Here is a 23,534-nt window from a genome sequence, read left to right as displayed (position 1 = left end):
TAATTAATCAGATTTGAAAGGAAATTTTGAAGGGTAAATAACAATTAGAGCATTTTGCAGAATGATCTCTTATTGTCCTGATTTGCAGGAAAGGGCCAATTCTAACTCCGTGTTGAATCTATTTCTTTGATTTTAACCTTTGCTTGTCTTTGCTTTTGTTATTGTAATCGTACATAATGACCTGCCTGGGGGCGGGGGGAACCCTGCCCCTCTGCCTTTGTTCAGCTCACAGGAAAATAATCTGACCCTACCCACCTGGAGAAGGAAATGGCAGCCCACTCCAGTATGCTTCCCTGGAAAATCCCATGGACTGAGGACTGTAGGCTACAGTCCATGGGCTCACAAAGAGTCAGACACGACTGAGCGACTTCACCACTACCACCCACCTGTGAATGGCTGCCAGAAAGAAGAGATTAACAGATCCCCTCCCCTCCTGGAGGTTGGCCTTTCCAGGAGAGATTTGCAAGATGGTGGCCTTTTAATTTACTCCCTCAACTCCTCCCCTTCTGTTTTACTCTAGAGCCTGACATCCTGACCTCAACAAAGTGTTTGAGACTTTCCGCTGTCGTCCTCTTGAGTCTGAATACAGTCTCACCGTTTGCCTGAACAACTCGTCTCAGAGGCAGCTTGGACTCACTAACAATGATGAAAGGTAAATCAACCCTTCTTTGTTGTTGTTGTTCAGTCTCTCAGTGGTGTCTGACCCTTTGTGACCCAGGGGACTGCAGCACGCCAGGGTTGCCTCTCCTGCATCATCTCTCGGAGTCTGCTCAAACTCAGGTCCGCCGAGTCAGTGATGCCAGTAATAGCAGTTAATTGTGTGTGTGGGACGAGGAGGCCCTGGACATTCCTGCCTGCGGGGAAAAGGCACTGGGACTCAGATCTTCCCTCTCCTTAGATCTCCTGCTCCCCTCCACCCCAGCTACTATCTCTGCCATAATGGAAGGAAGTGTACACAGCTTGGCATCATTTAGGAGTTTGCATTCTGAAAGGATTGTCACACCCGGGCTGTCCTTACAGGTCAGCAGCCTCACCCTTCCTTTCTCAGAGTTAGTATATCATTTTCATGGTAGATCCCCTTGGCTCACGCCTGTATTGGGAGGACCCCAAGGGAATGGAGTAAGACCATGGGGCCCTGCAGTAAGCCAATAGGGAAAAAAAACAAAACAAAACAGGAGAGAAAGGAGGGTTTTTCTTACTTTTGAGGTCATACTCAGAGGTATTTATATTTTTTTGCAGATAGCTAGCGGGCATGGTCCCAGTATACAATCTGAGGTTTTAGCCAGGGATAAAGATTTATCAAGGGCTTCCCCACTGGCTCAGGGGTAAAGAAACCGCCTGCCAATTTAAGAGATGAAGGTTCCACCTCTGGGTCAGGAAGATCCCCTGGAGAAGGTAATGACAACCCACTCCAGTATTCTTGCCTGGGAAATTCCCATGGACAGAGGAGCCTGGCAGACTACAGTCCATGGGGTCGCAAAGAGTCAGACAAGACTCTCTTAGTGACTAAACAGCAACAGCAAAGAGTTATCAAACCAGCTTCAAAAATGCTATGACGTGTTTATAGGTGTTTCGGCTTAGGTGGTGACCCTTCAGAGAAAGTGTCCTCACCATTGTTTCCTGGCAGACGTTCGAGCCAGGCTGGACAACTGGCAGGTCTCCTCTTAATTCAGCCTCCACTTCAGTGTGTGTTGGTGTCGAATTCGGTTTCATGAAAATAGACATTTGAAACGTGAATCCAGAGTAAGTTCTAGCAATATTAAAAATGATAAATGGCAGATTTCGTCAGCCGTGCACGCCCATGCTCACAAGTGTTATAGCAGGCTGTAATTTCATTATTACTGTTGCATTTAATAAAATTATCTCATGCCAGGGCCTGTTGGTCAAGGAGAATAGAAAGACTTAGAGGCAAAACTATCCCCACCCTTGCTTATTTTGGTGTTCTATTTTTAAAAAAAAAATATTTATTTATTTATTTTTGGCTGCCCTGGGGTCTGTGTTGCTGCCTTCAGACTTTCTCTAGTTGCGGAGGGCGGCGGCTGCTCTTCACCTCGGTGTGCGGGCTTCTCACCGTGGTGGCCCCTTTGCGGGGCGCGGGCCCTAGGGCGCGCGGGCTTCTCGCCGCGGTGGTGGCCCCTCTGCGGGGCGCGGGCCCTAGGGCGTGCGGGCTTCAGTGGTTGTGCCTTGGTGGCTCGGGAGCTGAGGCTCAGTCGCTGTGGCCCCCGGGCTTAGTTGCTCCGCGGCATGTGGGACCCTCCCAGGCAGGGGGTCGAGCTGCTTTCCCTCGCATTGCAAGGCGGACTGTTAACCACTGGACCACCGGGGAAGCCTGCCGATCTATTTTTATATATTCTTTATTGAATGTCTGTCATGTCACAACTCCTTTCATATATGATTTGCAGATTCTCATTAGTTCTCATTAATATATAGATTTCTAAATGGCATGATTAAGACTCATAACAGTTGAATGCTTTGTGTAATATGTAATTGATCTAGGCATAACTGGAATATGAACCCACGGCACCTTGAATCTGAGATCCTTGTAGGTCTACGCCTCAACCTTGATTAATTATATACTTCTTTGGCTCTCTGTACTTAACCAAATACATTGGCCTTTGGGGAAGATGGGCCCTAAGTTTACCAAAGGTTAAAGGAGATTTGTATCAGGCTGCTTTGTCCAGAGTATTTATGGTTTAGGCATGCTGTCCTGGCATAATTATTACTTGTGCCCCATTTCACCCTTAAAGTGTCCTGGATTGTGTGATAAATCACATGGTCACTTTACCTAAAACTTTAACTTCTCATCTCAGTACAATTAAAGTATGAGCTCTGTGGACATAGAGACTTTTGTCAGTTCTATTATTATATCACCTTCACCTATTTAGTCGCTGAGTCACGTCCAACTCTTGTGACACCATGGGCTGTAGCCCGCCAGGCTCCTCTGTCCATGGGATTTCCCAGGCAAGAATACTGGACTAGGTTGGCATTTCCTTCTCCAGGAGATCTTCCCCGACCCAGAGATCAAACCCAGGTCTCCCACTTTGGCAGGCGAATTCTTTACCACTGAACCACCTGAGAATCCCACCTAGAACAATATCTGACACATAAATGCCCTCAATAAATATTTGTTGAATATTCTGTTGTCAGAGATTTGATATGTGTATCAGTTGGGGTTCCAGAGAAACAGAACCAAGATTAGATAGATATAATAAGAGAGCTGTAATAAGATTTATTTTAAAGAATTGGCTTACATGCCTACGAGGCCTGACAAGTCTGACATTTTTAGGGCAGGCCAGCAGGCTGGAAACTCAGGCAGGAATTTTATGTGACAGAATTAAGGCAGAATTCCTTTCCCAGGAAATCTCAGGTTTTTGGCTCTTTCACTGACTGTAGGAGGTCCGTCTACATTGTGGAGGATAGTTTCCTTTACTTAGAGTCAGCTGATTGCAGATGTTAATCACAACTTACAAAGTAATCTTCACAGCTGCATCTAGATGAATGTTTGATCAAACAATTGGTCACCACCGCCTAGCCAAGTCAACAGATAAAACCAGCTACAGTATGTTTGTACATACTCGTATCTACATTGTGAGCCAAGCCAAGAGATAAGTGCTTATTGGTAAAAAGGAGCTTCCTCACACAGTATTAATATGATTTTTTAGAGTAAAAGATAGCCAAGACTTTAATTTCCTCAGAAGAGTTGCATACAGAAAGAATTCTTGTAAATACAGGGAGACTGACTGTTGGAATCTCATGTAGCATAATGTAAAATCTCAGGGCAGAGATATATGTTATGCAAATATGGTTTAAAGTATGTTCTTAAGGCAGAGCATTTTGAAGCTTTTAGGAGAAAGCTGTCTTGATCTTGCCAAGTAGGCACATGTGATGTTTGATGTTCTAGTCTTGAGTTCTGCAGCGCTCTCATTTTCTATCTGTAGTCTCCTTCTTACTTATAGCCTCAAAGAGTTCTTAATTTTATGATAGAAATGTTGTGACCTTTCTGAAAATAGTTGAGGATGGGTGTATAGGGGACTAATTGGGACTCTTTCTAGTGATCAACACATTTCACTTCACAGACAATTATTTTGCGCTACAGTAGCAGAAAGTGAAAGTCGTTCAGTTGTGTCCGACTCTTTGCGACCCGGTGGACTACACAGTCCATGGAATTCTCCAGGCCAGAGTACTGGAGTGGATAGCCTTTCCCTTCTCCAGGGGATCGTCCCAACCCAGGTCTCCCGCATTGCAGGTGGATTCTTTACCAGCAAGGGTAGCAGTGGGCTGACTAATCCCTAGAACTGGGAACTCAAACATGGTGTTACATAACAGGAACTGAAAGCGTTTCTCCATGCTATTTGTTGCAACAGAGGAGTGATGAAATAGATGAGAAGGGACATAGGCAAGACAAGTAATCAAAGGTATTGAAAATTGTGCGATTGTGATTACACTGAGCATAGAAGCAAGTTTTCTATTTGCTAGGTGAGCAGCAAGAAGGCCTGCTGACCCCCGGCGTACCTTAGTGAGCTGTACAACAAAAAGTGAATGTAACATGTTAGCTTACTGCTTGCTCAGAGGTCTGAGCATTTTTGTTTGTTTGAATTATATTCACAAGTAAAGAATTAAACCAACTTCTGTATATTATTAGTAATTCAACTTTGAAACCAAACTTATTACATCTCACTAAGATTTCTGTATCTGAGATTTTTAAGACAGGCTGCTAAAACCAGTTTATATAGATAGTATAGCTGCTCATGTGTTTGAATACAGACTTGTAATACTAAATAACCAAATTAAGCCACCTGACTAAAATGAATGTTAGAATTTCTTGAGTCCACAATTGTCCTCGGTGACATTTGACTCTATAATAAGCTCATGCTCAAAAAACGGCCTCTATATTCTCCTTGGTTTATTTTAATAAATTTAATTAGCAAAATACTACCTGTGAGATAAATATATTTGGATGAATGAATAAAAATTATTCTAGAGGGAATGACAAGAAATTGCTAATAGTGTTAACCCTTGAAGATGCTTCCCAGAGGGGCTGTGGGGCTAGTTTGACTTTTCACTTTATAACTTTCTAAACTACTTCAGTTTCCTGATCAGTTTTGTGTTTCTTGTATACTTTCTGTCCTTGACAGTAGAAACGTGAACCATTCTTGTTTTGTTTTGTTTTTTTCTTGTAGCTCTTTACTTTTTAGGATAGTAAGTGCTATTTTTTTTTTTTGTAAGTGCTATTTTAAACACAAAATAACTTTTATTTATTTCACATATTTGGTATCTTCATTTTGCCTAGGAAAACTGGGATCTACTTTAGAAAGTTTATGAACATTGCTCTGGAAATAACAAGACCGATTCTTTTGTGTATGTGTGTGAGAATCTTTTGATGAGACACTTAGGAGTGAGATTGATGTAATCTCTTAATTTATATCTGACTGGTTACTTACTCCTTTATTATAAATGCTTTAAAAAAAAATCAATCACAATTTAGTTTCCAAAAGACAACAACTATGACATCAAAAAAAAAAAAATCCTAGGTATCAAAGAAATAATCGAAGAACACCTGACTCTTGTCTCTTTTTTATTCTGTAAAAGAGAACACTAAAAAAGAAGAGCTGTAATAGATCTCTTTTATTGTTGCTCTCAGCTGTCTTCTGTAAGGCAGGTAGGGTGCTCAGATGTGTAACTGAGCCGACTATTTGGAGATGCACAAAAATCAATTATAGGGAGTTCCCCGTTGGTCTAGTGGTTAAGAATCTGTGCTTGCAACACAGCGGCTGTGGGTTCGTTCCCTGGTCAGGGAACTAAGGTGCTGCATGCTGCACCATGCAGCCAAAAGGCAAAAAAAAAAAAACCAACAAAAACAGTTAAGTTTGAAGTCAATTATAGCATTGGAGATTTCTTCTTTTGGGTTTCCAATCAGGTGCTTGCTCCTCCAGCCTTTTCCATGAATGAGATAATAACGACTTGTCTTTTATTTCTTTTTTTGTTCCTTCTTTCCTTCCCTCTCTTCATCCTCCCCTTCCCTCCCATCCTTCCCTCCTTTCCTTGATAATTCATGTGAGTTGTAGTAAGAATCATAACAATTAGGGATGTAAAAAGGACCACAGACCGTCCTGATATTAGAATAACTGTCAGTATTCAGTGGAACAGTGGGCAATAAAATAGTAAACAAGAAAGCACTTCCATCATGACGATATATATGTTGTAATATGATCCAAAGAATGTTGGCGATTTGATCTTTGGTTCCTCTGCTTTTACTAAATCCAGCTTGTACATCTGAAAATGTTTGGTTCATGTATGACTGAAGTCTAGCTTGAAGCATTTTGAGCATAACCTTGCAAGTATGTGAAATGAGTTCAGTTGTGAGGTAGTTTAAACATCTTTGGCATTGCTCTTCTTTGGGATTGGAATGAAAACTGACCTTTTCCAGTCCTGTGGCCACTGCTGAATTTTCCAAATTTGCTGACAAATTGTGGAGTTTTAATAGCATCATCTTTTGGGATTTGAAATAGCTCAGCTGGAATTCCATCACCTCTACTAGCTTTGTTCATACTAATGCTTCCTAAGGCCCTCTTGACTTCACACTCCAGGATGTCTGGCACTAGGTGAGTGACCATACCATTGTAATTATCTGAGTCATTAAGACCTTTTTTGTATAGTTCTTCAGTGTATTCTTGCCACCTCTTTATCTCTTCTGCCTCTGTTAGGTCCATACCATTTCTGCCCTCTATGCCTTTTCTTGCATTAAATGTTCCCTTGATAATTCCAATTTTCTTGAAGAGATCTCTGGTCTTTCCCATTCTGTTATTTTCCTCTATTTCTTTGCATTGTTCATTGAAGAAGCCCTTCTTATCTCTCCTTGCTATTCCCTGACACTCTGCATTCTGTTGGGTACATCAGTTGGATATTCAATTGGTTATATTCAGTTGGTAAGATAGGATACTAAAACAATTAATGCTAAAGACATTTAAATTTTAAAAGAAATTTTTGACTCTTAATTTATGAATAAAAATAAATGTGTTCCTTTTTGCCACTTTTGGAAGGTATAAAAGAGAGGAATGTGGCTACAGAAAATTGTGTGATATATGTCTATGAGCTTTGCTGACCTGGTAAAATACTGTGTATGACAGACTGGTCTCACTACCCACCATCCTTCTCTATGAAATAGAAGTTATTAAATGTGCTAAAAGTCATAACTGATAATTATTATCAGTAGAAGCAATAATGACATAGGAACACAGCTGTATGCGTCCTTTGGCTTATCAAGAGAAAAATGAGACCAGTGTTTCCCTAAAGGACCAGTTAACTCCAGCATAGGAAGGGTGATGAAGGAGTGATATGCCAGTTGGAGACTGATTGAGGGAACGGAATTTTACCTGCCTTGCCTTGTATCTGAATCTGATAAGAAATAATAGAATGTATTAAATTTTTAGTAAGATTTTCTCAGTTTTGATAGGATTATTCACAAGAGAGAATAAGGCAGTGGAAGAATCTCATAAAAACTTTACCACCAAGCACTGCACAAATACGAAGCTGTAAATTAACTCACTCTCTTAAAATGATAAATTGGTCTTAGATTAACCAAGAATGGTAAAAGGTTCTTCTTTACCTGCTGAGTAATTTGGCCATGAGTCAGGGATTTTGTATCTCAAGAATAATTTTCTCAGCTTTGTGTTGACCTCATCATGTCCTTGATTGTTTACAAAGACAATATAAACACATGCAAACAGCAAAGACTGATGGACCAATGATTCCTCACTTGTGAAGAACCAAAGTTTCCCTATACTCCTGCACCTTCTTTTTTTTAAATTTTGATAAATAAATAACTAAGTATTGTTTCTTATGCTCCCATGCTTCTATCTTAATTAACTAAGAAAATCTTTTTTGTCAATTCTTGATTTTGCCTTCTTTAGATTTGGTGTGAAATTTTTTTCAGGATATCTTTTATGCTGAAAACTGTCTTTGCATTTTTCCAGAGGACCTCTGGACAATCACAAGTATTGTTCTTTCATTTTATAAGTAGAAAGATAGGAAGAAAATATGAGGTTTGTTTGGTGGTTCTGTGTTTCTTAATTAGCTCAAGCTGTCATAAGGGCTGCATAGGTTAAGTTGTCACATATGAAAAGATGGTCAACCTTCAATAGGTTAAGACTGTAGATGCAAAATATTATTTACTTATATACATATTTTATAGATAGTATACATTTTGAAAATGCCCTGGATATTTGTCAGTGTCCCTAGTATGTTTTTAACTTGCAGAGGAAAAGATTATGGAATAGTTAAGTGTTCTATCCCAAGTGTTAATTTTACTCTTGTTCATTGTGATATTACTGGTTACTATAATAAGTTAACGACAGTAATGAGTCTCATTATCAAACAGAGTTGTTCTCTCTAGTGCTCGCCTGATGGCTCTGAATTTGTACTTTCAACAAGGGAGAGTCTCAGAATCTGTGGGAAGAACTCTACAGTACTGTGGGCCACTTCACTTCAGTGGACAGGTTTTCTGTGCAGGCTTCCAAATGGGCACTGTTAGGAGTGCCCAGACTAGACCAGGGCCAGAGGCAGGGCTTCTGGGTCTTTCTTCAGTCCAGCAGCAGATGGAGCGATATCTGGTGGACTTAATCACCAAGGGCTGAATGAACCGATGAGAGGAATTGATTTGGATATTGTTGGTACTGTTTGAATGGTGTATTCTTCATGGTTCTGTGAGGAAGCCCTTTCTCTTTCTTGAGATGTCTCAAAGTCTCAGTTTAATAGACGTTAGAGTGGTAAACTGAAATGAAGTATTTTAATGGTATCTGATTTTCAGTTGTCCCTTAGGATTCAGAAATGACAATTTTACTGATATTTGTTAATTTACTTGGCAGTCTAGTTATTGGTGAATAGATTTGTAAGAATCTTGCCCTCTTTTTACCAGAATATAGTTGGAAAAATCAATTGTGCAACTAATATAACTTTTGAGAGTGATTGTCATTGAATCAGGTATGAATCGCTCACTGTTAGAGAGAGGTACTCCCTTGGAAGCCTGTATGCAAGACTAATGTGGTTTAATGCCTACAGAGTCCTCCCAAGAACCTTGGCGTAGGAACTGGCTTACACGGTGCCAGCCTCATAACTTGTATGGTCCCCTGCCAAATCAGAGAGCTGAGAAAATTTTGGAATCCAAGAAGGGAAGAATAACCCAGATGCATAGACAAAGGTGAAATCTGATGGGGAAAGTCTCTTGGACTTGGTCTTCTAGGTTCACAATAAAAACATAATTGAGGATTTAAGAATCTAATCCTCTAAGAGACACTAAACAAGAAATGTAGAGAGAAGTTAATTCTCAATCCTTCATAGTTACTCAGTACTGTAAGGCCCTACATTTGTAGAGCAAACTCAAGAAGACTTGTATTTTTAATCAGGACCCTTGCTGCATTGCATCTCTGAATAATTAGGTTAAACCTAATGAGGCTAGACTTTCTGTTTAAAGAACAACCTGTGGGGATTATTTATGATCTAGGGGTAAGAATATCAGGAAAATCTTCTGAAGAATAGAAATGGGCAGGTGCTACTGGGTGTTTCTTCAGTTCAGTGTAGGCTTTGTCCTTTGATTTTCTGTTTTTTGACCTATTTCACAACTTTAGGGGAAGAGGTCAATATATAGATTATGATATGGTAGAGATGCAGGTACTTTCTGCCTGGTGGAAAAGATGGTTTAAAAATGTATCATTTATTGCCCTTTGGACATTAACTCATTTTGTATCTATTATAGCAATCATAACACTACTTTTTAAAATTGTTTGTAAGCACCTTGCTCTTCAAATTCCCATTTTAACTGATTTTAACATCTTTCTGTTTTCCTCATTAATTACTGAGTATATAAAATTTTTGGCACATGTTTATTTGACATCTATATGTAAGTCAATGTTTTACCTTTTCAAAAGCTGTACTTTCCTAGACCTGAGCAAGTGGGGGATGGTGGTGCCATTTCCCCAAGTAGAGCCTTCTAAGGAATAAACAGGTTGGGATGAGCATGAGATTATGGAAAATATAAAATACACTGTTTTAGATATTTAATTCGAAACAGGTCTTTGTTTCCTTGAAAATGTTTATAGTGGTGTGAAGCAAGATGACCTAGAGGCAGATGGGCAATCTTGACCTAGTTGGCAGCAGAACCACAGAGGTGTGGAGAGAGATGTGTGCACGGTGGAGCATCTATAGATGGAGACAGTCTATCGCCTTTCCTGTTTCCTTAATATAAAAATTTTCTTCAGTTGGTCTAAAACAGTTTTGTTTTGTTTTTTATTTTTGGTCTAGCCTGTCTATTCTTGTGTGTTCTCAGCCTCTCAGTTGTGTCCAGTTCTCTGTGACCCCATGGATTTTGTCTGCCAGGCTTCTCTGTCCATGGGATTTCCCAGTCAAGAGGACCACAGTGGGTTGCCATTTCCTGCTCCAGGAGATCGTCTCCACCCAGAGACTGAAACTGAGTCTCTTACATCTCCTATCTCCTGCATTGGCAGGCAGATTGTTTACCATCATGTCACCTGTCTATACTTATTATATACTGAATCATGAAAGAGTTGTTTGAAAGCTTATCATTCATTCTGTGCCTCAAAGAGTTGAACAGTAGTAACAACCATTTTGGGATATTGTTGTTTTACTTTTATTGTTAGGCATAAAGGAAAATAGAAAATGTGGAGTTCTTTACAGAGGGAAATACAGTGTCTACTAAAACAAATTACAAGTTGAGAAGGAACTTCACAATTCAGCAGTTCAGAATTTGTCTTTTTTTTTTTTTTAAGCTGATCATGAATGAAACTATGAAAGAGACTATGAAGGAATCTGAAAACATCATCTGCACTGATTATATTGTAGCACTTGGAGCTGAGTTAGAGATGCTTTCTTCAAGCAGTTTTAGTCTTGTCGTCCATTGGCTTGAAAATCCAGTTTTGTGCAGAAAAAATACTGCACAAATTAGAAATTAATGCATGAGAATTAATACTGATGAAGTAAACATAAGAACAAGTGACATAAGTTAGTGACTTTTAAGGAAACTAAAGAAAAATATGTTTCTCATTAACCTAACAAATGACCCAAATTTACAAGGATTTGCTAACATTTTTAGTTAAGGTACTCTTTCACTATTTAATTTTATAAATAATAGGCAGTTTCTAGGGAAGGAGAGAATACAGAAGTCAAATATGAAATTATAGTTTTTCATTTCTTCCTAATTTCAAGCTAGAGATTCTGTGTGAATTGAATTAACTTCTCTGGGACTCATATTAAGGCTAAGTAGAGGTGAAAGCTTAAGAGTTGGTCCCGTGCTAACGGGAAACCTGTGTGTCCTAACTCTCACTCACTTCCGTCCACTTTGCTCAGGGGTTCTAATCAGAAGCCTCTTCTGGATGTTAGAATTATTGAGTTACAAGGGATGTTTGGCCCCAGTTGGAGCATGTATGTGTGTGTGCATGTGTGTTTATTTGCAGATTTGATACCCTGGGATCTCAGTCTAACCATCTGTGTCTCTAGCGATATTTTGCTTCTTCATGTCTTCTCTTCTCATTTATGTTTTGCACTACATGCATTCTATGTCACTGTTTACAACAGTCGAGGTCTCTTGAGAAGCTGCAGAGACAATTAGTATCTGCATGTGTTTGCCCAATAAATCCCTTAAGATGCCTTGAACAAGGCAGCATGCTACCTTTAATGATCTCTTTATCACCCTTGAACACAGTTACCTTGTTGATAAAATAGAGGTTTGAAACCTTCTTTGTTGGTTGGTTTTCTACATTGCTCCACAACAGAGGGTGAGAACTCAGCAATTTCAAAGCCATATTTAGTCAAAGATTTGTTGCTCTTCTTATGTATTTGTGTTGAGTATTTATTTCATGTCAGATTAGTAGAATGAATTTATGTGGCTGAGATTTTTTTTTTCTTCCTGGAGACTTGTTTCCACAGGGTATTAAAAAAAAAAATAAAAGATGTATTGTCCAATAGTAGAATTAGGAGCATATGAAAATTAGAGTAGTTTAACATTAACTTTTTTTGTGAGCAAATTGTGTGAATATTTAAGTAATATGGAACTGTTACTGAGATTTGGAAAGTGTCAAATAATTGATTTTTATTATAATTTCCACTATGTTTCAGTCACAGCACTCAAGAGTACAGAAGCATTTTAATTCCTATGGAACACCTTGTACCCAGGATGCTTTATAAGCTTGTTGTTTGCTTGTTAGGCAGCCAGATATTTCTCTGAATATCCCTGATGCCTTTATGATTTAGAGCTGATATTGCTACTAACTGAATGAACACAAGGAATTAAGATTGGTGGAGTAGGTCTGAAGAGTAGGTCATATTTCCTGAATTTCAGCCAGATGCACCATACGATATAGATCAGGTTCCCAATCCCTGAAACTTGAAATTAGTCATGTGCTTGAGGTATTTACATGTACTAGGTAACAGATCCACTGGTGTAAAACAGTTAGTGGAATCATCAGAGACTATTAAGTATCATCAAATTGTTTTCCTTTGAACTTTATGTGATTATCACTGAGAATCAGCAAACTCTTAAATCATAATGACAGTTTGAAAAATCTGACTGTCAGCCAAATTAAGAAATAAAATTCCTTGGAAGAGCAGTGCAAATTAAGAGTATTATTTAAATAAAATAGGAAAGATTTAATAACAAGGTGAGGTAATGTGACAAAGCTCTACTATTAGAGAACATTTGAGACGTAGGGTAAGAAAAGCATCATTAACAGATATGGTCTCACACACAGTCAAGCTAAGTCAAGAGTCTTTTGAGCCGTCACTCATAATCATGTTGATGACTTTACCCTAAAAGTCAAGTCCTTCTCTGGCACTGATTTGATTTTTATGAATGGTCAAACATCAAGAAAGAGAAGGAGGCGGGGTATGAGGGGGGGAAAGAAAGTGATGGAGATGGGAATTGAATTATTATTATTATTGAATTGTATATTTTGTAAATTGGACACATGGCTCAGAGTTCAGTTGACTACCCTTCTCAAGACTCAAGGTTGTGTCTTTCCCATATATAAAAAATAGGTCCGAGGCTACTCTGTTAACTATTGTGTATGAAACTTGTCTCTTGTGAGCACACAGGACTGGCTTGCATGAAAGGGAGAAATCAAGGTAAACTACAGAAGATGCTTTGTTCTTTGATAGATGCAAAATAGTTAAGGGAAGAGTACAGGATTTCAATTTAAAAATATCGTATGGGCAACACATGTACACCCATGGAGGGTTTAAGTCAACGTATGGCAAAACCAATACAATATTGTAAAGTAAAATAAATAAATTAATTAATTTAAAAAATATCATAGAATTATAGAAGCTGAAAGGAACAGAAAACTTCAATATTACGAATGGGGCAGTTGAAGTCTAGGAGGATTTATTTAATTGAATAAAGATTTGTCTGCCACTGTCCTTGTGTCAGCCATTGGTGGCGATACAAGCTAAATAAGACATGAAATTTTGTCGTAAGAGATGTGCAGTCTGGAAGGAGAGAGTCATGAGAGTGTACCTTTACAATTGCAAGTGATCCAGGCTGAAGTAGAAATTGCAGAGAGGAGACTTTCCAGAGGCCACGGTCTCAGCCCCCAGGATGTACCCCTGGCGTTCCAGCCTTAAAGAAGAGCCAGAGCCAAGGGCAGAGGCAGGACCGCACACCAGAGCTGTTCCAGGACTTGAAGGAAATTCAGGCTCCACTGTGGTCTGTTTCTAAATGCTAGTGAGTTCTCTTGCCTCTATGCCTTGTAGCAATTTCTTCATGCATGGAGTTTTCTTTATAACTATCTACTGTCTCATTGAACAGTTTCCACTTTTAATTATTTAGAAGCTATTTATTAATGTTGAGTAAACCATTGTTTATATGTCTCTCCTACTTAGGATATTTGGGGCAATGATGAAAAGTAGTTTGCCGTATGTATCCGCTTGTTTAGGTTGGCACAAATGGCCTTCTTCCCTCTGTCACTTCATTCTGCCATCCCAGGAACATTCCAGGTCCAAGGGGGAGAGAGACCCTTACAGGGCTGCAGGCACTAGCAGTGGGGTTCATGGGCCACGACATTCAGTGAGTGGGAGCAGAAGCCAGGCAACCTGCAACCTCCAGCTCCGAATGCGTTCATATGATTTCCGAAGTGAAGAATCAGCCAAAGTGTATGAAGTTTTATAAATCTGCTTTTATAAAAACAATTGAACTTCCCTAGAAGCTAGAATCTTAGGGGTTATGATCTTTATTTTCCCAAGGAGTAAAATGGACCAATTCACTTTTTAGTTTAGATTTAGTCACTAACTCATGTCCAACTCTTGCGACCCCATGGTCTGTAGCCTGCCAGGTTGCTCTGTCCATGGGATTTCCCAGGCAAGAATACTGGAGTGGGTTGCCATTTCCTTCTCCATGGGCTATTCCCAACTCGGGGATCAAACCGGGGTTTCCTGTGTTGCAGGCAGACTCTTTACTAACTGAACCCCCAGGGAAGCCCCCATTTATGGGTTTAGTTTGATTTCAAACCATGAGATACCACTGTAGTACTTACCTGGGTTGCCATAAGGAGTAGCAGTGAAATGCTGAGAGATGGATGTAAAAGATACGTTCAAAGTTAATACACACGTAACATATAACTTAAGTATTGAAAGTTAATACTACTAATATTTTAAATAAAAAAATCCTTCTCACACAGGATTGCACCTACCAAATCCTTTGAATGTTAGTTTTGTATATGTTTTTCAGAAAAATGCCTCTTCTTAAACTGATGACATCTAACAACATTAAGATGGACTGATGTAACTATGGACATAATGTGACTTTTCATTTTGATTTTAACTTGGTTTAATGACTATTTTGCCTTATATCTGTAACTGTATAATGGGGTTTTCTGTCTAAAAGCTTTTAATTTACAAATAGTTGTCCAAGCTCCTATGAGTGCCACAGCCTCCTCCAACTATTACTTGGAGCCCCTGGATCAGACATCCTCACTATGAGGATTAGGAGAATATGTTGCCTCAACCAATTTAGGGACAACGCCCCTTGTCAGCTCGGAAGCAGTTATGGAATGAGAACGATGCTCCTTTTCCCTAGGCAACATAATTCTCCTAAAAGGAAAGGGGGAATGAGAGAGTCAGTTCCTAGGCAGGTTAATAAGAAGTCTAGGGGTCCCCAAGGAGAGAGAGGTCTGGGATATTCAAGGAGGAAGAAAGGACAAAGTTTTTTACGTTTTTTCCTCTACATTCCTTAGGATTATATAACAATAATGTATCCTGCCTGAGGACAGTCTTTGGATTAAACCCTCTGGCTAATTCTGTTATCTTAAAACATAAATTATGGGAGTAGGTCTGGTCTTTACAAGGATGTATCCTGCCTGAGGACAATCTTTGGATTAAACCTTCTGGCCAACTCTGTTATCTTAAGATGTAAATTATGGGAGTGGGTCTGGTGAGGACTTTGCAGCCTCCAGACATTTTTGGATTCATTGGAGAGTATGTAACTCCATTGCTAACACTAGCAAAGGGGGTACTCTTTTGCCCCCTTCTGATGCGTATGCCAGAAGCTTTCTCTATCTCCTTTATACTTTAATAAAACTTTATTACACACACACACACAAAATTTCTATAAAATATGTTCTATTATGGAGAAGTTAACTTGATTTTTTTTAATTACATTAGACTATTTTATTAGAGTAGTTTCTTATATTTTTTATATTATTATGAACAAACTGAATTTTTGTGTCGGTCACAGTTTTGTCTATCATTTCAATTTTTATGTCTGTCTTATTTACATATTTCTCTTTGTTATTATATTTACACAAAATCAATTCTTACAGTATCCTTTTAAAAGGGACCCCTCAGGCAGGTCCCGGGGTTAACACTGCAACGTCCTGTTGGAAGAGCTGGTTACTATAGTATAAGGACAACCGGTCTTCCATCTGTAAGTGATTGTTGACAGTTGTAATTTAATTTTGGCATTTAACTTATTTGTTGTTGTTCAGTTGCTAAGTTGTGAACAACTCTTTTTGACCGCATGGAGTGCAACACACCAGGCTTCTCTGTCCTTCACTATCTCCCAGAGTTTGCTCAAACTTATGTCCACCGAGTCAGTGATGCTGTCTAACCATCTCATCCTATGCCGCCCCTTTCTCCTATTACCCTCAGTATTTCCCAACATCAGGGTCTTTTTTAATGACTTGACTCTTTGTATCAGGTGGCCAAAGTATTAGAGCTTCAGTTTCAGCATTAGTCCCTCCAATGAATATTCAGGATTGATTTTCTTTAGGATTGACTTGTTTGATCTTGCTCTCCAAGGGTCTCTCAAGAGTCTTCTTCAACACCACAGTTCAAAAGCATCAATTCTGTGCTCAGCCTTCTTTACAGTCCAGTTCTCACATCCATACACGACTATTGGAAACCATAGCTTTGACTATATGGACCTTTGTTGGTAAAGTAGTGTCTCTGCTCTTTAATATGCTGTCTAGGTTTGTCATAACTTTTCTTCCAAGGAGCAAGCGTCTTTTAATTTCATGGCTGCAGTCACCATCTGCAGTGATTTTTGGAGCAGCTCAAAATAAAGTCTGTCACTGGTTCCATTGTTTCCCTATCTATTTGCCATGAAGTGATGGGACTGTATGCCATGATCTTTGTTTTTTGAATGTTGAGTTTTAAGCCAGTTTTTTCACTCTCCTCTTTCACTCTTATCAAGAGGCTCTTTAGTTCCTCTTAGCTTTCTGCCATTAGAGTGGTACCATCTGCATGTCTGAGGTTGTTGATATTTCTCCTGGCAATCTTGATTCCAGCTTGTGAGTCTTCCAGTTCAACATTTCACATGATGTACTCTACATATAAGTTAAATAAGCAGGTGACAATATAAAGCCTTGGCATACTCCTTTCAGTATTTGGAACCAGTCCATTAAACTTACAGACTTCTTAATACAGCAGACTAGAACTTTATAAGGACAGAAATAGGTGACCTCACATGAAGTTTGCTCTGAAAAAGCAAATGGCTCTGCTCTAAAGCTTTTGTTTTTCTCTAGAAAGTAGATCACCATGCCCTTCAAATACCATAGAAGTTTTCAGGCCTTTACTTGGTGGCTGCAAAGTCTTGTGGCCTGTCATATTTGAATGAAGTTTTGGCAAATGATGGAAATTCTACCAAAAGACTTAAGAATCAATATCTATAATTTCCTGGTTATACTAGTCAGTTTGACCAGTCTTTAAAATGTGGCCAAGTAGTTCTATAAAACTTATGTTGATTCCTATTGATTTTATTTTATTTTTTTTGCTTTACAAGTTAGCAGTTCTGAATAGTATTTTATTCTGAATACCTATCATCAGTTTGGGGACCTGCCTCTGAACACATTTATAAGACAGTGCACAATGTATTGATAACTTATTGCATTTGTGGTGAAAGGGAGGGAATGAACAAAGTGGGCTTTTAAAATACTGGCAGAATTCAAGGCCATTTAGTGTGAGATGGAATATTACAATAAAGAGATCTTTGCCTCTGAATGTGAAGACTTTATACAAGATTCATGGTAGAATCAGTTATTGGAACTAGAAATATCTTAATTCCCCATTACATGTTTTTCCCCAGATGATAGTCACATTTTAGGATAGAGATTTTAGATAATGATCACCTCTACCACGTCAAATGTATACCGAATTGTCAGCGATTGATGTTACTATTGATGGCTGCTTCTAATCAGGCTAAATGGGAAGATGCTCAGATTTAGGGTCATTTTAAAATAGCTTTAATTACTAAGTTCTATTAGCAGTTTGGGCAGCCTGGGAAATCAAAGTAATTGATATTAGTTTTTCTAAAGATCTGTGCAGTATTAACAAGTAGGAAACCTCTTAGGTTGTCAGGACAGTGAAAAGCTTAGGGAAGAATTTACAGTTGTTTTAGTTAAAAAGGCTTTTTGGATACCTACTAATTATTTGATATAGTCAGTAATTTTTTATTATTTTTATATGCTATTGCTATATGATTTAAAGTGATAACAAACCAATGTGTTCACTGTACAAGTAAGACACTTACTGGAGTTGAAAGGTATAGACCTTATATTGCAACAAATACCTTCAGACCTGTGTGGATGGTTGATGCAGGTGATAAATCGGATGTAATTCTGGTCCAGTAGAAATTTGCATTGGGCCATGGAGTTTATCCAGTTGAACAAAGAATGGAACATATAAAAATTCCTGGGAGGGCTAGAAGTCAAGATTTTCTTAGTGTTTAAATGCTTTTAAAGTTTTAATTTCGTATCATTTCCTCTGCTGTGCTATCCAACTGCTTGTACTTTAAAAATTAATTATAATTCTAGATTTATTATATGACAGAATTCAAATTTAATTCTATCATTGTTTAAAGCAGATGTCCCAAGTTAGATATGGCTTATATAAAATAGATCATTTTCTTTTAAAGAGCTAATTACTTTCTGTATTAGAAACTGTTATTACAACATTTTAATGTCTGTCTGCCACATTTTGTGCTTGAGGCTGCCAGGTTTTAATGAAGAATTTTTAAATGTTGACTAAAATAAAACTTGCAATATTTTGGTCTGCTGAAACTTTTATCAAGCAATTAACATTAATTTAAATGTAAAGCATCATTCCCTTAAATACGTATATGTCATGTTGTATATCCAGTCATCTGCCATATATGCTATTAAAAAGTATAAATGCTCTTGACAATAGTTAAAACAAAAATGTGTGAAAAGAGGAATACATTTTTAGGGAAACAATATGGTTAGTAAGAAGTAGCCACTGTAAAACCTATTCAGTGGTTTATAGGTAATTAGCAAAAGGACTGCAAGACCATGTGGTCAGGCATTATATATTAGCTGTTTTTTCACACCAAAAAAAGTTACAAAATTGAGTTTGACTTAATAAACTTAGTGTTAAAACTTTTATTTATTTATTGCATTCTCTGATCAGCTAGAATATAATTTATAAATATGACAACGCTTTGGAGTTATTTTAGGGTATGTTTTAATGTATAAATTAAAAAAAATAACAGCAGAAATGTTTTCTTGTATCTCATTTGTGGCAGTAGAAAACCGGTGAAATATCCAAGTATTCTTTTTCCATTTGTTATGGCCCATTATCTAAATTAATGCTAAAATAATTAGCTTTAAATTAGTCATTTGATAGTGATCCCAGCATGGAGTTTTCACAGGGGAAAATACTTGTGAAATAGTACATGGGATACTATTTTAGTACAACTACCTTACAGAGGTGCCTATATTGGAGTTAAAATTAAACATTATAAAGGACTGATGCAGATAACATCAGTTTGAACTAAACTAAGGCTGTTGTCACTAAAACATACATTGGATCCTTATCCATGTAAAGAGATACACTGATTGTTGAACTAAGTGCTTAAAAAAATTAAGTCATTCCAGATTTTTTGTTATTACATAATAATTGCTATATATTAGGATTATTTCTTTCCTATTTTATCTGCTATGAACTAGCTTCTCCATCCAACACAGGAGCTCTACCATTTTTAAAACGTGATTACTAATGCTTTTTAGAACAGATGACTTTGTCTTCTGTTTCCCAGAGAGAGACTATCACCTCTGAGATGTTCTATCTTTGATAAGACTTTCTACTCCATCATTTCCTGACTATTAATTAGGGATAGCAATACCCTATGAATGATGCTTGCTTAATTAAGGAAAGGTGTAAGAAAGTATACAATACAAATCTGGCACACACTGAGTACTCAATAAAGGATAGTCTTCCCTCCTTCACCTTCAGTGTTATTTCTGTTTGATTTTGCTTCACCATTACATCTCCTCTCTTTGCTGTCTAAAATGTATTTATCTTCAACGTCTTCTACACTGTGGTCTAGACAATTATATTGCAGTTTCCTCTGTCTCAGTTTCCCACTCCACTTTGCCCTCAAGCAGCTGTCATTTATTTCCTTTGTGTCATCATCATGAAAACTTACAGAAAGAATGACCTTTGTTCTCTTCCTTACCTCCCTTTCATTCCTGATTTCCTGAAAATCTGGATTCTATTCCATTGTCAAATTATTGTCACCAATGGCTTACTTCTTCTTGCTTATAATCAAAGACTTTTATAGTCCTTACATGTTTGATTATGTTTGACCTTATGAGATAACATCTACTCCCTAAAGCCCAGAGCTCAAATATCAATTCCTAGAAATTTTCCTTCGTCTTCAAGACATGTTTACTTCCACCTTGAAATCCTCATAGCACTTTCTACAAATTTCTCCATAGTCAGTTTCAGATGATGTAATTATGTGTTTTTGTCGCAGTCTACTGTAATTGTGAGTTCCACACTGGGGTTTTTGCCTTATCTGTCCTGAAGTTGAATACCCCCTTACGACTAGTGGTAATCATCAGGTATATGACACTACTGGTAATTATCAAATATTTGAAGCTTTTTGACTTGTTCAAAATTTGAAAGGTCAGTTTCTCTCTCTCTCTCTCTTTTTTTTTTAATTAATGTTTCCTAGAATATAATGCTGCTGGAGACATGTGTGATGGTACTATATTTTAATCATCCCATGCTCAGGTAATTTTTTAGAATATCCATAGAGTGTTCTAGTTTAGATTTCAGTCATCTGTGAAATAATGAGAGTAGGAATTCATAAGTAAGTATTTCTTCTCTGATTAGTTTGAGAGTTGATCTCAAAGGTATTGTGGCTTACCTCGAGGGAAAAGGTTTTTTGAAAGCAAGAAAAAAAAATCATGCTATCTGTGAACCGTCTTGAAAGTGAAAGTTGCTCAGTCATGTCTGAATCTTTGCGACCCCATGGACAACCTGCCAGGCTCTTCTGTCCATGGAATTCTCCAGGTCAGAATACTGGAGTGGGTAGGCATTCCCTTCTCCAGGGGATCTTCCCAACCTAGGGATTGAATCCAGGTTTCCTACATTGCCAGAGGGTTCTTTACCATCTGAGTTACCAGGTAATAGTGTAGTCAGTCTCTACTTTTCAAATCATAGCATTACAAAAGTACATTAAAATTGTTTTGTTTAAAACTTCACATTTGTTTTGCCATTAAAAACAAACAAACATGAAAATGGTAACTCCTCCAGTCAGCTTGCAAAAAACAAGAAAGAAAGGCATGTTAACCCATAATATACCAGAAATACCTCGCTCATCATGGGGAAAACGGGTTCTGCATTTTATCTTTGGTCTTAAGTAATACTGTTTTGCTTTGGCAACATGAGTGGGGCTTTTCCTAGCACCTGCTCAGCTGAAGCACGTCCTTCATTAGTCAAAATCTGTCAGTCCTGTGCAGTTCAAGACTTGCTTTGAGCTGTGATATAATTTATCTGTTAGAGAAAACAGGCTCCAAGTCTTTCTTGAAAGTTGTTACTAATGAAGTAACTGGAATAAATTTCCCAGTGCTTTTGCCTTTCCTATTTTCATCTGTTAAAAAGGGAATTGTCACTTCTTCCTGGGAGTATAGAGATAATGATTTTTTAGGAAGACACTGTGAAATGGATAGTAATTTTCAAGGTTTTGCAACTTTATAAGTAAACAAATAAGGTGTATATACATGTATGTTTATGCATGTATTTATGCACATGTGCTATGTGCATAGATGTGCTATGGAGAAAAAAGACAGCAAGAAAGGAACTTACAGAGTGTAATAAATGACGAGGAGGCTGCTTTACAATTTTAAATCAGCCATTCAAGTCTCGCTAACACAATGCTATTTGAGCAAAGACATTTCTTTTCATCTTTGATTTCTAGATTTCTTTGATTTCTAAATGTGGACCATCAGGCTGCCATGTCAAGACCAGACAAAACCAAACTCAGCATCACCCACCCCCAGGTTAAAACCACTGAGCACAAAGACATGTTTGGAGGTGCAAACTGGTGCTTTAGCATGAGACACTTGACATCAGGTCCTCATTGTAACATCGTACTTAATCTGGTTGTAATCTGTCCATCAGTCAGGCTAGTCTATGCTGCAGTAGTGATGGATCCAGTGGCTTCACCACTATCGATTTATTCCTTGCCCAGTTCCATGTTCCTTGTGGACTGGCATAGTATTGCTTATGCTGCCTTTGCCCTGGGATGTGCTGGTCCTATCCAGGCTACATCCAACCTACGGCAGATGGAAGGGAAGTCTTGGCCACCTCTTTTGATCCATGTCATCAGTCAAAGCAAGCCATTGGTCCAAGCCTGGTCTGAGCTAAGAAAGGACAGGCCCAACAGGAGGTGGAAGCAATCACTAATTATATTTCCCACTACTTGTGGTTTAATTTTATTTCCCTTCAAACTCCAAAAAATGTCATTTTCCATTTCATTACACAGACGCTATCTTGTCACCTTGATGTGTCCTTTTCTCTGAAATCTGCCAGGCTTCCCCCACTGGTGCTCGTCTTCCTCCTCCAGTTTGCTTGAATGCTGGTTATCCTCAAAAAATGCAGTTGAGGAAAATCTTTCCTTTTTCCTCCTTGGTTCATCCACTTAAATACTCCACCCTGTATTGATCTGCTACAGAATTAAGCACTCTGTAGTTTGGCTTCAACTTTATAGGAAACTCGTTTGATCCTGGAGAGTAGAATTTGTGCCTTTTATGTTGCATGTGGCTTAGCGGTAAAGAATCTGCCTGCAATACAGGAGACGCAAGTTCAACCCCTGGGTCAGGAAAATCCGCTGGAGAAGGGAATGGCAACCCAATCCGGTATTCTTGCCTGGACAGAGGAACCTGGGGGGGCTGAATTCCACGAGGTCGCAAAGAGTCAGACACGACTGAGCACAAGCACTTGATGTCACATGTAGCTCTCAACAAGTGTCTCTACCATTTTGTTACGTATTAGTTCACAAATTAGTTGCTGAAATATTTTCATTTTCAATAAGTATTTATGGAAAATATGTCTATATTCATTTCAAAATGTGAAGTCACAGGTTTTTTTTTTTTTCCCCTGCATGTATTTGGAGAGTGAACTTCAGTCTCCTTTGAGGAAAAGGCATCTTTGCTGTGTCTCCAGGTCATAAAACTAAGTTATGAGGCTTTTCAGTCCCTCCCCCCAACTTCCTTATGCAAAACAACTCCACTTTACTTCTTTGATATATGTATTTGGGGGCGCCTATAAGTTTTCTTTTGAAAATTAGGTTCTTCTGTCGCATTTTTAAAAAATCACTAGAAATAGAGTAAGCCTTATTAGATATGCATTTTTATATAAGACATAGGGTTTTGTTTTTTTTTTTAATCACTGTAGCCTCTTGGGCACCAGCCTTGAGACTGAAGACAAATCGACATATTAGTACATCAAAGCTGAACAGAAGATGGGGTGTGTTTTAAGATTAGCTTGTTCTTTGAAGGTGAGGGCTACTATTTTTCTGCTAGTTTCTAGCCTTGATGAACTCTCCTTGGAAAATTATTCATCTTTTTTGCCATTGGAAAAGAACCTTCCTTTATTTTAATCTCCTGCTTTTCTTTCAAGCTTATGTTGCTTTTGTGAGTTTGAAACATAAAAAAAGAAATATTTAGTGTCAGGAAGCTTAAATGAACTTTAAATTCTAGAGTGTTTAGTGTAGCAATGTTTGCAAAGAA

General features: G+C 38.2%; 1 protein-coding gene across 4 annotated transcripts in view; it reads left to right on the top strand.

Moving 5' to 3' along the window:
• The window catches only part of PRKN (parkin RBR E3 ubiquitin protein ligase), a 1,211,540-nt gene that overhangs the window by 76,296 nt on the left and 1,111,710 nt on the right, over window positions 1-23,534 (top strand). For 3 of the 4 annotated variants that reach the window (XM_043457375.1, XM_043457372.1, XM_043457373.1), the window contains exon 2: window positions 521-652. The exons of the other annotated variant lie outside the window; for it this stretch is intronic. In XM_043457375.1, the coding sequence (XP_043313310.1) occupies window positions 643-652 (10 nt within the window). In that variant the 5' untranslated portion in view covers window positions 521-642. The remainder of the gene's footprint in view (window positions 1-520; window positions 653-23,534) is intronic. 4 annotated transcript variants of the gene reach the window in all.

The sequence above is a fragment of the Cervus canadensis genome, chromosome 33, assembly GCF_019320065.1.
Source record: "Cervus canadensis isolate Bull #8, Minnesota chromosome 33, ASM1932006v1, whole genome shotgun sequence".
NCBI lineage: Eukaryota > Metazoa > Chordata > Mammalia > Artiodactyla > Cervidae > Cervus > Cervus canadensis.
This window is presented reverse-complemented; position numbering and strand designations above follow the sequence as displayed.